Source organism: Coptis chinensis, chromosome 5, assembly GCF_015680905.1.
Source record: "Coptis chinensis isolate HL-2020 chromosome 5, ASM1568090v1, whole genome shotgun sequence".
Lineage (NCBI taxonomy): Eukaryota > Viridiplantae > Streptophyta > Magnoliopsida > Ranunculales > Ranunculaceae > Coptis > Coptis chinensis.
In genome coordinates this window covers 7526044-7542979 of record NC_141460.1, presented here as the reverse complement: position 1 = coordinate 7542979, position 16936 = coordinate 7526044, and the positions used below count along the sequence as shown (strand labels likewise).

The following is a 16936-nucleotide window of genomic DNA, read 5'->3' as shown; positions in this document are numbered from 1 at the left end:
ATCAATACCAATTACAATTCCTTTTTTATTTTATTAGTTTAATTTATCACTCCAGCCTTTTTAGTAGTCCTATTGTTACTCTATTTTTGGGCAAACTACTTACATCCCATTCAACCGGCCAAATCCCATATGCTTAAAGCCAACCTCACACAATCTCTTAAGTTAAGACTTCCGCCAATTATTTTCACCAATTACTTCCGCCAATAATTTCCACCAATAATTTTCGCCCTTCCGCCAATAATTTTCGCCAATTATTTCCGCCACTAATTTTCACCAATTACTTCCGCCAATAACTTTCGCCATTTCGCCAATTATTTCCGCCACTAATTTTCGCCAATTATTTCCACTAAATATATCCGCCAATAAATTTTCGCCAATTACTTCCGCCAATAATTTTAGTCTCATGTCATCGCCTACTATCGCTTTTGACAATGAGATTACACACACTCATACTTGGTAACATTTATTCTATTTTATTTTTTTTCTTTTAAATCGATGTTCTTCCATTCTTTTTTCTATATTAACTTCTTTGCCACATGGGCTTTGCCCATCCACCAAAGAGAGGGCGATGTATAGACCCCCACTTTGTGGCTTATTTAAGCCCACGGATCCAGCCCAGTTCAATTAAGTCCAAGGGCTTAATCCTTGCTACACCTAATAACTGGTCTATTTATAAATATGTCCAGGTTCATTATTCTAAAATATAAGGATAAGTGTTCAAAGAGATAAGAATTCTTTGGACAAACAAACATAGTCCTCTTAGGACTCAGTCTCTACCAATTCATAAAAAACATTCTCTCTCACAATAAGGAACTACGTTGAAACTTGGTCCATAGAGAATAGATCTTGGGTACGTAGGCAGCCATTATTTGGTTCAGTTTCATCTCCCCCAACATCAAATTCCTCTGTTTCTTAGTGCGTTATTTATCATTGCTCTCGTTGTGTTGAAACAGGTTACTGCCAAAACAATCATCATTACTCATATTCGCCGCCTTAGATTTAATCCCCTTTAAAGCCTTGTGCAAACCATGTTGGATGAGGATGTCCTTTACTTGGACTTGCCAAATCCCAAAGTTATTCTTCCCATTAAACTTCTCTACTTCAAACATTGCGTTTGATATCTTGGGAGCTATCTTTCAAGTTACACACAATAACCCAAAAATAATTTCACTTCGGAATTTAATCGAACACCTTGTCTACACAAATTTCGAACACTAAACTCAAAATCCTAGGTCGTAAACCTACGCTATGATACTAATTGTTGTGAATATAACACTGCTGAAACAACGTTACCTATTACAATAGATCAATCCTACACAAGGATCAATCATTCTTACTAGACAAGACTTCAACACCCTCCAAACACTATCCCAACACTTCTCAATATCAAATAACAAGCATATAAAGTAAAATAATTAATGTAAAAGAAGAACAAACCACAAGACGAGATATATCGTGGTTCGGCAATTTGCCTACTTTCACACTGCGAGTTTCAAGCTTTACTAGATGTCCGGAGTAACAGATTATAAGTCTCTCAATCCACTCACAAAGAATGAACACTCAACTCACAAAGAATTGCTCTCTTATAATCTCTCTTTCTTGGTTTTGGAAAAGTTAGGTTTCTATAGAAAAAACCTATATTTATACTTTTTAAGGAAACTTCCGAAAAAGAGCAAATTCGTGCTGAAATAAGGTGGAGCGCGGGTCGCGCTTAAATCACTGGAGGTCGCCAAAGCATGAGTGCAGGTCACGCCTTGCCTAAGTGTAAATGGAGCGTGGGTCGCGCCATTCACACCAGAATGAGAAAACATCGTTTTTCTTTACACATAACCATACACTTCTGATATCTAATTTATTTATTGAAATATTTATTATGGAGTGGGATATTTGTGGGTGGTCATTCCTGATGCTGTACACTGGTTTTGTGTTTATGTTTGACCCACACGTAGAGCTGTTACTGAATTTTAAAAGGTCAACTCCCAAGAAGCTACAAAACATTTTTTGATCACTACACCATATATGTTGGAAAAAGACACTTTTGGATGTCGTTTTTCCAAAAAAAATACACTTTTAGGTGTCGTATGGTGACCCGTTTTTTTTTGCAGTCTTTTTTTTTCTACAACACTTGACAAGTGTGTTTTTTTTTTCATTTATTTTTTAAAAAAGGATGAATCAGGGCCAAAAAATGCCCCTACAGTTCTGTAGCATTAATAGCATCAGTAATAAACAGATACTTATGCCTTTTGAAGTGTGCAGTAATAGACAAAGCCTATTTACTTGTTGAGGATATTCCATCCATAGAAACTCAACCAAAACTCAAAACAGAAAACTCAACCAAAACATTTAGTCATTAAATGGTACTAAGTTCCTAAAAAGTTCAGGATATCCATCCATAGAAACAAAACAAAAAATAGTGTATTCTTCTAGTACCAATTGCTTTTAAGATACATCAGATCTTGGTGGAATTCTCCATCCTCGACTTCCCACCTCTTGTTGTGTATTCATTAATGGAAACTCAGTAGAACCTAAAACAGATAATAAGATGTTTCTTTAAAAACAGAACTCTTTAAATGTCTGAGACTGAAAGAACAAAACACTAGTGACAACAAATACTATCAACATACAAAACATGACAGATACAAACTAACCTCAACCCCCCAATTGCTTTATTTAAGTCTTTTTGCACTTAACAAACAATATTCTAGTAAAAATTAAGTCCTATCACAATTTTCATCCAATAAAATTTTCCACTGAACCAAAAAGTCCATAAGAATCAAAATAGTTTACATGCAACAAGGAAGCCCATAAATGTTACTAGTACTTTTTATTATGGTAAAGCAATTGGTAGACCAGACAAGGATGGAAAGAATTGAATGCAGCCCATTTGCAGTTCATAATTAGCCACAGATTGTACTCTTCAACATATCAAAGAAACTACTTGAGATCAATCAGTACTACTACCACAACTTGATCAAGAAGAAAGTGTAAAAGAAGTACTCTCAGAAACCACAACACCCAGTTAAAAGAAGTACTCTCAGAGTTATTCAAATGGATAATTTGTTTTCAGATATAGTGAAAAATTGTCGTCGGAGGAGGTTATGTTGTTCTAAAGTAGAACTGCAGCAGCAGAGGCGATACATTTTGTTCTAGTTGAGCTCTTTAGTAGCTATGTCTTGTGTGTTTCCATCTACTTGTAAGGCTTGAGCCTGCTGGTTATCTGAATAGAGAACATATAGCAATGGTCGAAAACACAGCTACTCTAGTAATGTCTCATACTCTCATGTAGAGATGTTTCTCTCATTTGGTGTACTTGGATGGATTAGAGATATTAAATATTACTTCCCAACTCTCATTCGCATACCATACAAACACAAATTATCCTTATCTAATAAACACAAAAAAACGCATCAAGGCTCTCTCCCTTGGTGAGAATTGAGGCGAGCCTCAGAGGCGCTTGAGGGCTTAAGCCTCAATGAAAAAAAAGAAAGAAAGGGAGAGAATGAGGAAAAGTAGGTGATGATGGAAGTTTGTTATTTTTAATAGAATGAGGTGTTTTGATGCTGAAACATAACCGAATAGGTGGTTTTAATCTTTAAACAACTTATGAGGAGTAACATTATCAGAAATCTTTAAATTTGAAATTATATGACAGAATTTCTCGTTTATGTAATGATATTATAGTGACTGGATGCTAAATGTCTTTCTATAACTCACTCATTGAAGAACTCAGTACAAAGTTAGCCATGAAAGATTTAGAGACTTTATATCGTTTTTTGGGATCATAGGTTTCTAAACATGAAGAAGAAATGTTCTTAACACAATCCAAATATGCCTTTGGAAGTACCCAGAAAGTAAACATAGAAGGAGCTAAAAATGTTCAACACCATGCTCCACAAGTTTGAAATTAGACAACCCACAACGTGTGAACTTCTAAGAGATCCAACAAATCTCTTGTAGGAACACTCCAATATAATATTTGGATAAGCGTGATCTTAGGTTCATGATAAATCAAGTTTGTCGGTTCATGCATCAACTAAGAAGCACACATCTTGCAATTTTGTTAAGAGAATTTCCGAGATATTTAAAGGGTTGTCTCACTTGGTATAAGGTTAAAGAAAGGACAAAGACAAAGTCATTGCATATCTTTGGTGCCGACCGGGGTGGTGTCCGTGATGGTAGAAGGTCAACCAGTGGTTTATGATTCTTTTCGGTTCAAAGAAGCAAAGAACCTGTCGTATCAAGATCCTCTATAGAAGCGAGTATAGATCTGCAGAAATGACATGGCTAAGGACCTTGTTAAAAATGTATCGTCAAATCCACCAATCTTTGTAGGGTGACAATTCGAGTGCTATGACACTAACTCTAAACCCTGTGTTTCATGCGTGTACAACTGTGTCTGAGCTATATTTGTAACAAACTCTACTGATTCTCTAAGAATAAGCAATGTAAGTTTTCTGTTGCAGGAGAATAAAACACAAGGGAAAACCTATCAAACCCTAGTGTAGAATAATAGACCTTCCTTAAGTCGTAGGTGTTACACAAGCAGTAATAATAGATGTATACCAACAAAATAGATGTAGAAATGATAGGTACTAATATCCACATATTTGGTGTGTACGTACAAGCAGTTACCAACAGACATGAGGTGTGATAATTAGTCTAAGAGTAAAGGGCTGGTTTCAGCATTTAAGATAAAATAATTGTATCCAGCACTACACTAGATATCCAAGGTCTTTAAAGCCATGCATGACTCACACTAAAAAAAGAGAGAGGAACCATAATGGATAAGAGCAGAAGACTAACCACAACGCTACTCCATATTATGTTTTTTGTTGGACTAGGCACATTTTTGAAACTCTCATAAGAGATAGGACAATGTGTCTTTGTTGTCCCACCAAGCAAACTAGAAAATTCTTTTGAACCGTCTCCAACAGGCTGTTCGTCAGAGTCAAATTCAACTTTCTTCTTTCCCTTTGAAGAGACTATAAAATAAAAATAAAATTACGGAAAAGGCAAAAATATGTCAATCAATTCGTGGGAATATATAAAAGAATAACTATCAACAAATAAAATTACTAAACAAATACTATATGTACCACAAGAACCTCCACCTCCAGAAACTTGGGAATCACTAGATGATGATCCTGGAATCAAGAAAAGTTATGATATCAGATACAGGTGCAATACATTTAATAGATTATAATGTTTTTCTTATTTGTGTTGCAAGGAAATCCCTACCCCCAAGATGCTCAAAAAAACGGGATACTAAGGAAGGCCTCGAGTCTGCAAGTATAAAAGGACTAGCTTAACTTAGTATTGAGTAAATAGAGTGCCTATAATTGCCAACCCTTCATTAGATTTAAACTTTGTACCTGAATCAGAAATATGTATGCCACCCGTTGAGATCTCTAGCCATCACAACCCTCACATTGATAACATTGTCTTCCTAGCCCTCTTTTCCGCTTGCTTTGAGCTCTTAATAGGATAAAAGATAGACTATTAGGCAGCAACCATTAACAAACTAAAATTTTACGTATTTAAAAGAACCTCAAAATTCATTAACTACAAGTCATTAGTTCAACTGGTTCATTTACTATGAAGACATCGTGACTACAGCTTGTTTGGTATCAACTGGTTCAGAGCCTCCTTTGAGACCCCAGTGGACTACAAGGGAATGGTGTACATACAGTACCAGAATGCAACAACATACAACCCTGACTTTGCGAGATTCTGAGATTGACCAGTATCAATCTCAGAATGTTCCGCTTGAAGTTTCTACACAAGTTAACTGTGAAATGGCCAGAACTCAAGGAGCATTTCCCAGACCTCAACTTTGGCAGCAGTCTCTACCTCCCCCATTGATTCCCCTACTTTGGCAGCAGTCTCTACTTATCCCCAGCAACCAATATCAAAAGTGTGATGGCCATGACCGATCAAACTGAAATTTTACGTATTTAAAAGAAAGTACCTCTGTGCTCTCCTGTCCCGACATATCCGATCCTATGGATTTCAACGAATACACACTTAGCAGAAACCCCAACACAGCTGGAAGGAAAACACTATGCTTGACCTGCAAATAATGTCATACGTGCAATCAGATTTAAGTATATCATCAATAACATGTCAAGACATTGTACTAAGATGGACATTATAAGACAGTATTAGTTAAGCCACCTGACTTAGATATTACCTAATATCAGTGAACATCAATCATTTATCTTCTTACACTAATGAACTCAAAAGTGTCTTGTTACAATCTTGATTCAAAAACTAAAGGGTTTTCATACGCATCCATGTCTCTAGTCATTCTCTTTGGAGCATGTAACACGACATTCCAACCACTCCTTGTTAGGTCTTTGCAATAAAAAACCTGTGATGCTTGTGAGGCAAGAATAAATGGCTAATCTACAATCTTCGAACTTCCTTTAAACTTGCTCAAATCCACGAATGTTAAATTAATATCCGGATCAGTGTAACATCCATTCACTTTATCTTCCACACGAACCCAATCACAACAAAAAACAATTATAGTAAAATCAAAGTAGTCGAGTTCGAGAATTTGTCTAATGAGCCCATAATAAGTAGTATCATCAGACACGAGCTTCTTATCCTTTGCACTTGCACGAAAGTTAGTCATCGCATTCATTTTAATTCCAGAATTCTAAGTTGTCTTGTTAGTGTCCCATTCAACAATAGAAAACACATATCCATTGGCTTAGTATGTGTTATACGAAATCGTTTGGAAGTTGGGACCATCAGCAAGTCTCTTGATGGGAGAAACCTCTTCATTTTGTAACTGTCAAAAAATCCACAAAAGCTAATATTATTATGCAAGAACTACATGATCCTACGTGTTACTCTAAGTGATTACTAAGGTACTGAAACTATACTTGTTCCCTTAACCAAGGAATAAAACTCATTGGTGTTTCGGTGTTGCCTTTTCTCTTACGACCACTCGGTTTAAATCCTTGCAAGTATATTTGGTATTTCCTACAATGAAATGACACAAGAGACAAGTTAAATAGGTCTTTATAGTTTCACGGTCTCATATACAACATTATAAACATGACAAGAGTAGACTTACTTTTGCCATGGAATAGAAAGTTTTGAGCATTGCAACACCCATCTACGTACTTGTTCGTATTGCACATTACTCAATCTATATACACCTTTCTTATTGAGAGGTTTCTCATTTGTCAGCTCTCCTGTGTCATCCATGAATCTCTCTTTACCTCGCTTGTAGCTTCCCTTTGAACCATCAGGCATATGCTCCATACAATACATTATTGATTCCTCAACAACGTAACGCTCAGCAATACAACCTTCAGGATGTGTTGGATTCTTTACATACCTCTTGTAGTCTCTCATCATCCTAGTACAAATTAACAACATATATTACTCATATCGAATAACAAAAATATAGATAGCTCACTCATAAAACTTACCGTTCGAAAACATACATCCACCGACACCAAACAGGTCCACAAAGTTCTACCTCTTCCGCCAAATGCACAACAAGATGCATCATGATGACAAAGAATGAAGGAGGAAAATACTTCTCAAAAACGCACAACGCTTCAATCACTCTTTGTCTAGCAGCTTCAAGCTCATCGAGGTATATTTCTTTGGAGCAAAGGATGTTGAAAAATGTTGACAATTGTCGGATTGCTACCGCGAATTGCTTATGTTCTTTAAAGCAATGCATGAGTAATAACGGCAAAAGTTGTTGCATCATTACATGATAATCATGCGACTTCAAGCCTTTTAATTGAAAATCTTCCTTGCTCACCCGTTGCTTCCAATTGGAACTATATCCTATAGGTACCTTTAATGTGGCTAAGGTCTCAAAGAACAATTTTTTTTCAGATTGGGATAAAGTAAAATCAGCCTTTGGTAGGAACAACTTATTTCCCACTTCTTTTGGCCACAAGTGTTGCTTTATATTCATCTCCTTCAAGTCTAAGCGTGCTTGCAAACCATCCTTGCTCTTGTCCATTTCCAAAATTGTCGCAATAAGGTTCTCGGCTACATTTTTCTCCACATGCATTACATCCACATTGTGAGCACTAAGCAAGAACTGTTAATCACAAAAACACACAAATTACAATGATGTATAATGATGTACAAGAAACCAAATTAAGAAATGGAAAATTAAGTTACCTCCCAATACGGCAAGTCAAAGAGTTTTGATCTTTTCGACCATGCAGTCACGCCCTCATCATTAACATTTTTTTTCCCTTTCTTTCGTGCTACCTTTCCATAGACCGTTTCAAAACTTTCCACTTTGCTTTTTACCTCAGAGCCACTCAATCTTCTTGGAGTTTCCCCATGTTCTTCCTTCCCATCAAATGGTCTTTTTTGTCGCCTAAAAGGATGATCTTCTGGAAGAAATCTCCTAGTGCCCATATATGCATTCTTATTCCCATGTTTTAATCTAATTGAATATGTCTTTTCGCCGCATGGAGGACAACCATAATTTCCACCGGTCTTACAACTCGATAACATGCGACGCAGGGAAAATCATGTATGGCCCACAACAAAACTGCTTTCATAGTAAATGTGGTGTTACTATGAGAGTCGTATGTTTTGGTGCCTGTGAGACCACAACTCATTCAACTTTCGGAGATTAGGGGTTGCAAATAGACATCAATGTCTTTCCTTGGACTACTTTTCCGTGTATCAACATGGACAACATAATAAACTGTTTAACCATACAAAGAGATGGCGGAGATTATATGGAACAATCATAACGGGCCAACATGAATAAGAACTATTAGAATGAGAGAAAATGGGTTAAATCCATCCATCGCATGAAGTCCAGATTTAACATTGCGTGGCTCAACGTAAAATTCTCGCCACTTTGCATCAAACGTGCTCCAATTGAGAGAGTCAACCGGATGTCTCACTCTATTTTCGTCAACCACAGCCCTCGAATGCCATGTCATGTTCTCCGCAATCCATGGAACACTAAAAAAATATATATACATATATTTCATTAAAAACTGATTGATTCAAAGGGTAAGAAGTAAATGCGATAACGTACAAGTATTGAAGCCAAAGCCTTACCTATACAATCTTTGTAACCTAGGTATTAATGGGAAGTATCTCAAGACTTTTGCTGGTACGAGTTTAGCCTTTTTCTTGTCTGTAAGATCAACAGCAATCATGCAGATCTTCACAGAGTTGCTTGTTAGTATATAGCAAGTCATAGATGGGAAGTGTTAGTATGAAATAGTGAAGAAAGGGCGTTCATAAGTTCATGTATCACTCATCTTGCTAAGGTTATTATATTACACTCGGCACCAATATTAGCAACCTGTTTATTTCTGTCCATGCAACCTAATGAAGAGGCCCAATTCAAAATTTTCATTTTCGTTTCAAGAACACTTGTTTGTTGGAGAGAATGCAGGGGTGGGGAGCGTTGAGAAATATTATTGTTCGACCATTAACCCGATCAATTTTCATTCGTTTTCCAGCAAAGATATCTAATGGCCTCTTCATTAGGAAAGAAGACTAAGCTACATAAATAGTAATTACTGAAAGTTCTCCTAGCTGTCACAAATGAGGAAATGGTGCTCCATGGATTGTAATTTGGAAATAATAGGGGTACTGGAACAAAAGATTTTTGAAGCTGATGGACAATGAGCAGAGCAGAACAGAACTATAAGAACCATATAGGATTGTGTCAAATTGAGAATGAGATGCTACTGCCAATTGAAAATCATAAACTGAAGACATGAAAGTACTGTCTATTTTGTGAAATCTACTCTAGTGAAACTTTCTTTTAGGCATTGGTATTGACACAACTCTTATAGGACAACCCAATGTTCATCCTGTAATCCCACTGCCAATTAGTATGACAACCTCCCAATATTCAAGAAGGAGGCCTGGGACTTTAACCCATACGAGAGCGGTAGATTGTCAATGACAATCAGTTTAGATTCCATTTGGATGTTCTTAGCAATTTGTTGCTAAGATCAGATTGGTTGTGAGTTGTGATGAGATGACATATGATCATAGAAATCTGAAATTTCTAAAACCATCGGTATTATTTTGATAAAGAAGATCTTTACGTTTATCGGTTTATGGACTTCAATGAGCTAAATAGCAATTGAATGTTCTTTAAACCATGTAAACAAGTGAAAGTGATTACTTGAAAAAAAACACGATATTACAAAAAATAATTAATTAAAAACAGATATACGTAATTCCAGGGGGTGACAAAGGTAAGAGTGGCATTCTGAATACACACAATCTGAAGAAGACGAAAATTCATAACTCCAACACTGTTGCAAATGACATTTGTTGTAATTCCTGATTTTACACTCCAATATTATTCATTATCTGTTTTTACCCAAAATAAAGAATATCCCATTACATTATCGTTCTAACTTTAGCATATACAACACTAACTAATTATATATTCCCGACAATATGCGCCAACCGACATCTTAGGAAAAACATGATTATAGTTCAATCAATTCATCTAATTATGATATCATTTACGTAAATACAAATACTCCTCCGCCATTCAATTTGACCGAATCTAATAAATCAATGAATCACTCATTTCGAACTTGATTACATGTTTAAAGATTATATGAATTAATCTTTAAAAAAACGTTAAAATCTAAACGAAATCGCTTAGATCTGATAAAGAGATTGTATATTTGATAAAGAAATAATTGAAATTACCTAAAGAGATTGTAGATTTGCTGAAGATAGCGATTTGAGGATCGATCAAATATTATGAAGATTTTGAGAGTGGTTTTTGAGAGTGATTTTGAGAGTGGTTTTTTCTTATTTTGGTGAGAGAGAACGAAACAGGTTATTTTCTATGGGCTGTGATAATGTGATCCGACGTTTAGAGGAGTTCAACGACACGTAGTGGGCGTACTCATAAAAAGACAAAACAAAAGTGTTGGTAGCTTTGTCTTTTCTTTTTAAATCTGGTGTAGTGGATGCTGCTACATCATGCCTAATTTGTTTGAAAAATTGGCTAAGAAGAAATAAACCATTTCAGTTTGGCAAAATGTTTCACCACTCAAGATTGTCTATGAGTTACGTTATTTTGACACGTCTTTTAGTGATGGAGACCTTTATGGTCTTAGGAATAGGACTTGAGATCTCTACAACCGGGTACAGAGATCATCTCTGTAACCGTGTTATCTCACCGTTGATCCGAATCCGAGATGTGTGTGTGTGCCTCAATACCTGTGTGTGTGCTCCGAGATGTGTGTGTGCGCCGAGATATGAGATGTGTGCGTGTGGTACAGAGATCAATCTCTGTACCCGGTTATAGAGGAACCGGTCTCGAATAGGACTCGAGATCTCTACAACCGGGTACAGAGATCATCTCTGTAACCGTGTTATCTCGTCGTTGATCCGAATCCGAATAGGAATAAGTAGTGCTTATATTTATATTCTTGTCACATCAATATTCTTTCCTAATTGTAGTATTTCTTTCAATTTTGCATCGTAGTTCCAGCTACTTCTTTACAGACAGCTTGGGCTGAACAGATCTGGTATTCTGAACTCGTTAACTCAGAAAGAGATTGTTAATGAACTCATATCAGAGATTCCTGAGATTGTAGATTCTGTGGCACAAGTCCAAAACTTATGGAATGAGTCCACGGATACTGAAAGAGAACCAAAGCAGGAAGATGTAGTTACAGTCGAGGAGCCATTGATTGATGGGAATTCTTCCTTACCAAAAACAAATTTGAGGGTTCAAAATAAAAGAAATTCTAGTGAGGGGACCCTTGGTCTAAAATGTTCCAACACAAGTGAAGGGAAATTTGAATGTCCACTTCCAAGTTCCTTGGAGAATATATCAAGAGAAGACATGGAGATTGTCTTTCTTGGAACAGGTTCATCCCAACCATCCCAGTATCGCAATGTTAGTTCCATTTTGGTGAATCTTTTTTCGAAAGGTGGTTTACTCTTGGATTGTGGGGAAGGAACCCTCGGACAGCTAAAAAGAAGGTAACATCCTTGTTCCTAGAATGTGCACTTTTTTCATACCATTATTGTATAGCAACTCAATAAAATAAATGATTTATATACTTTATGTTAAGCTAAAAGATAAATATATTAATTTTCTCTGAGAACAGATACGGTGCAAGTGCGGATGATGTTGTGAGAAGTTTAGTGTCTGGATTTCTCATATTCATGCTGATCATCACACAGGTCTAACAAGAATTCTTGCTTGGCGGTGCGAATTGTTAAGGGTGGTTCCTCATGAACCGTTGTTTCACTTGTTTGTTATTGGGCCAATGCAGTTGAAAGATATCTTGGATTGTTATCAAAGACTCGAAGATCTAGACATGCAGTTTCTAGACTGTCATTTGACTGCTCTTGAAAACTCTTTGGAGCTACGCAGTGATACAGTAAACACTAACACACATCTTCAAAGTCTGAAGAATTTAAAGAAAGTGCTGGAAGAAGCGAGTTTGGAGGTATTGGTCAGCATTCCTGTTCTGCATTGTCCCCAGGCATTTGGGTTAGTTGTGAAGGCTGCAGAGAGAAGTAATACCACAGGAAAAATCATACCAGGATGGAAGCTCGTTTACTCAGGTGACACAAGGCCCTGTTCGGAACTAATAGAAGCTGCTCGTGGAGCAACAGTTCTCATACACGAGGCAAGTTATTAAATGAAAAACTTATACTGTTGTTTTTTCTAATCTCATTAGCAATTAGCCTTTCTCTGTCGTGGAGCCAGATAACTGTCATTCTCTGCAACGAGGACAAATTCTTTTATGAGTGGTGTTTTGTAGTGTTGCGATCAGAAGGTAATCATATGCAGGCCTTGATTTATCATGGCCTCATGTGTGTGTATAACTTTAGTAGCGATATCAAAAGCATCTTAGTAATTGAGGAATTGCTTACTGATAAGATGTATATATATTGAAAAGGTTAAGACAATACAGTTCTCCTAGTATTGAAGAAACTAAAGTTTGGAAATTTAGACGTCTCGTGCTTAGGAATGATTGGGTGGATGTGCCTAAATTTGCAACCTCGAAATGTACACATAGGCGTATGAGATTTGTGCCTAGAATTCCAAATTCCAAGTTTAATGCTCTGTTTTGTGGTTTAATGTCTATTTTTATTGCTAGATAAAAGTCAGAAAGCGTTAAATACCCTCTTTTTGTTTGTTGTTTTGCAGGCAACCTTTGAGGATGGCATGGTGAAGGATGCCATTAAGAAGAAACACAACACAACAAAAGAAGCCATTGAAGTGGGAGATTCTGCTGATGCATATAGAATCATCCTTACTCACTTCAGCAAGAGGTACCCAAAGATCCCAGTTTTTGATGAGACCTACATGCACAAAACATGTATTGCTTTTGACTTCATGAGCATCAACATAGCAGACCTACCGGTGCTTCCAAAAGTTCTTCCATTCCTCAAATTTCTCTTTAGAAAGGAGATAATAGCCTATGAATCTGATGACACTGAATGTTCTTAGTTGTGACAAAAGCATATGCAACCTTCAATGTGAAGTGAAAGAAAAGAAAAATTCTGGTTTCCCTAAGTCTTTGAAACCACATAGTTATCTATTGCCATAGTGCTGTCAAATGGGCCTTTGAAACCCCACAAGTTACCCCTCATTTGTTGAGGGCCGGCCATCGGGCTAATAGAAAATTTGGTTTTTGTTCTGGGCCTATTATAGGGCCGAGGGCGGGTTAAAGATTGAGACCGGGTTAGGAGTTTTTTTTACCCACTATATTGAAGTTTTTTGACCCACTTGTTCTGTTTATGGTCCTGGGAATTCTAAGCCCCATGTGCTCCTGGTCATATTTAAGTTCAACTATATGTGTATAAGTATATCCTTAAAAAGTTAAAAGTGAATAAAAAGTGCATGTGTTGTATCTGAGTGATTAGCAACAGCTTAATCATTATGTTATTTAGATGAGCATCTCATTGTTGATCTACACCTCTTACAGTCAGGACTGGAAATTATTTAATTGCTGAACTCTTGAAATTAGTTTCTTCTTATGATCACCTTAGTGATCAAACAGACATTCATAGATGAATTGTTAACTTCGATCTTCTTGTGGGATTCATTGGTAGACATTAATTTTCTAAGCTTTCAGTTTTTGGGTGCACCAATATTTTTCACAAAAAATGGCACTTTGTACTATGGTTTATTATCTATACCTTCCTGTGAATGGGTTACCTCTATGAACATCAGTAAGAGTTAAGTAGGCTCAATGGTGGAGTTATTGGAAGGGAGGACATTAGTATAAAACTATAAACCTATATACTGGAAATTAGAGGTTGGTGGGATTCAAAAACTTTCCGACAGTGTCACTATCGCCTAACCCCTATTTGTCATTCATCACTTCTGTGTATATTTTCTGTCACAAAAGTTATATAATAAGAATTTTAGCACCTGTGCAGTATATTCCAACAGACAGCACAAAATAAAATTCTCTTTGTTCTCTTTCCATGTTTTTTTATCCACTTTAGTTTCAGTGGTTGGGAGTGAGTTCCAGAACTCGAGGAGCTACCATGCACCACAAGAAAATACCGGCATGGTTCTCTAAATCTTTGGGTGTGGTTAGCAAAAGACAGGCGAAGACTTCAGACTCCAGCAGACTTCAGACTCCAGCAAATTCAGGAAATAAAAGACAAGTGTACAAGTGTACAACACATTTGAAAAGAACAAGTGCCTGTATACTCAAACTTAGCCACCAGCCCACCACATCCTAAACCTTTATGGATTGTATGTCACAAAGAACAATACTCTATGCTTCAACTAACTGGATTAAAGAATCAGGTCATGACTTCAAGGCATACCGAACATGCAAAGACAACGAGTCAACGACAATATACATGCCTTTTAAGAAAAATGGTCTCAGAACCAACTTAATTATTACAATAAACTTCATACACATTAACAAATAAGTGAACTTGCGTACCTTTCGAAGTTCATTGTTCTTCAATTGACCATTGCACGGAAATGAAAGATAATTGCATAAGAAGAAAACTAATATATAGTTAGACAAGCTTGTAAACCTGAAAAGCTAATTGATCCGGCCAAATTAAGTCAAAAGCCATAATTTGTAAAATACACTGATTTCCAACTCGGATGGCATAAACCAATTGTGTCACTACCAAATATGCAAAATTTACATTGCAAGTCTAAAAAATGTGAAGGCAATCTCAAGTATCGGGACAAAGGAAAGGTTTACATAAGTACATAAAAGCAAAATAACATAGAAATCAACACCATCAACTATTCTTGAAAGGTAACAAAGTCACCACCCACCATAGCACTACACAAATATATGACTGAATATGCAATGTGATACCTATACCAGGAAAACATAAAATTAAACTTAATAAGACATAGTAATACTATAAAGAATAATAATTATTATAAAAAGATATTGAAAAAAACTAAATTCTTCCAATAAATGGCCTAGTTTAGTCGGACCATTCATCTCCCCACCAAAAATTTATCCAAAATTACCAACAAGTGAATTAGGAAAATGAAAGATAATGGAACGCAAAATGTAACCAAAATTTTATTTCCAAAACTCCAAAATAGACATCGAAGTTACAACTCGAGATCTTGCATCGCCTCTTCCATTTCACACCATGATCTTGTTTCTGCATTTTGAAACCAATCCTTCAAGCACATCAAAGCCTCAATAGTCTTGAACAAAGAGCTGCAGTTAACTCAATTTGGCGCTTAAAATCGCATGGAACTGTAGAGAAACTTGAAGTTAGTAAATCTCGAGCCATTTGCCCGCAGAAATGGATAAGTACCTTCCTCGAAGTTTTCCACCAATGTTTAAATGGTGGCTCTTTGTCGACTTTTAATGACCGGGTCGCTCCAAATAATGTTGCAAATCGGACTTGTTAGTATTACTAGAAGATGCTCTCCATTGTAACAACAAGTCAAATACAATGTCATCATCATCAATGTAATTTAAATGATTCAAAGGATACTCCATTTTCTTTTCATATTCTTCAAAGAGCTCGGCCAATTTGGTTTTATAAGTCTTCATTTTGATTAAATGTAAGTTAGTTTGGTACAACTTGAGGCTCAGATTCATAATTCAGGTTTTTGAGAACTTTATCGGGGATCCATGCATGAAGCCCCCAAGAACCAAAGGAACATCTTTCCAATATCTATCATATTTTTTTCTCATGCTAGTATACATAGGTTTGAAAGCAGGGTTCACTATCACATTTTTCAAGACCAACAAGATTTTACTCAGATGATAACAAAAGGCACTAGATGTAACATCTCGACTCCACGAAAACAACTTAGAGAGTGATCCTGGTAAACCTTTGAAAAGATCTCTAATAGCAACGGCATTTTTCCAATCAAAAGAGTAGGAGTATTTGCATACTCCTCACCATAAAAAGAAGAGATCAATAACTTTTTGGTGCGGTATTGCATCTCTCAACATTATAAAGGTGGAATTCCACCGGTCGGAATGTCAACGGGCAATCTTTTTTTGTCTTCATGTTCAATTCTCAAAAAACTTTTCAGGTTTACTTGAGAAGAAGATGTTTCACACTCTCTCTAATGTTATTAAGGGACACCTCAACATGCTTTAATTTGAGATTTTGATGTTTTAAGATGACACAACTCTACTTAATGTAGCATCACCAAAAAATTTATCTTTACACATTATCCAAAGTTATAGTTCCTATCCTATCACATATCCCCCAACTCAACAAGTTGGCATACATTGCATCACTAAAATTCTTGAAAGGTGTGAGGTGCGGGGAAGCACGGGAAGCTAAGGACTCGTTTATGAAGAGTCTTTAGTTATAAAGTGGGCAGTTATACACATATATCCTAGCTCCGATTTGGCGTCCACAACTGATGTTAAACAAACTTTACCGGGGAACACTTCTCAAGATATCTTTACCGTTCTTCTTGAAAACTCAACATCACATCACTTCTCATTGT

The 16936-nt window shown here is 36.4% G+C and overlaps 2 protein-coding genes across 5 annotated transcripts; one reads left to right on the top strand and one right to left on the bottom strand.

Annotated features, from left to right (window-relative positions):
• Positions 1-2330: 2330 nt before the first annotated feature.
• Positions 2331-8496, bottom strand: LOC147496479 (uncharacterized). 4 transcript variants are annotated; one of them, XM_086559478.1, is made up of 8 exons: positions 8161-8496; positions 7446-8077; positions 7085-7372; positions 6891-6990; positions 5969-6070; positions 5373-5475; positions 5239-5283; positions 5024-5144 (listed from the first exon to the last, which is right to left on the bottom strand). In XM_086559478.1, the coding sequence occupies exons 1-6, from the start codon at positions 8404-8406 to the stop codon at positions 5425-5427; spliced, it is 1419 nt and encodes a 472-aa protein (XP_086415604.1). In that variant the 5' UTR covers positions 8407-8496; the 3' UTR covers positions 5024-5144; positions 5239-5283; positions 5373-5424. The 4 variants fall into 4 exon arrangements, 3 of the variants coding, with proteins under 3 accessions (XP_086415604.1, XP_086415606.1, XP_086415605.1); XM_086559479.1 differs by lacking the exons at positions 5024-5144; positions 5239-5283 and adding an exon at positions 6191-6796 and having other exon boundaries at positions 5442-5475; XM_086559480.1 differs by lacking the exons at positions 5024-5144; positions 5239-5283; positions 6891-6990 and having other exon boundaries at positions 5431-5475.
• A 2921-nt stretch (positions 8497-11417) lies between these two features.
• LOC147496478 (tRNase Z TRZ3, mitochondrial-like) lies at positions 11418-13567 on the top strand. Its single transcript, XM_086559481.1, is given in 4 exon segments — positions 11418-11985; positions 12114-12148; positions 12151-12641; positions 13166-13567. Coding segments are annotated over 4 exon segments (969 nt in total). The 5' UTR covers positions 11418-11845; the 3' UTR covers positions 13469-13567.
• The last annotated feature ends 3369 nt before the right edge of the window (positions 13568-16936 follow it).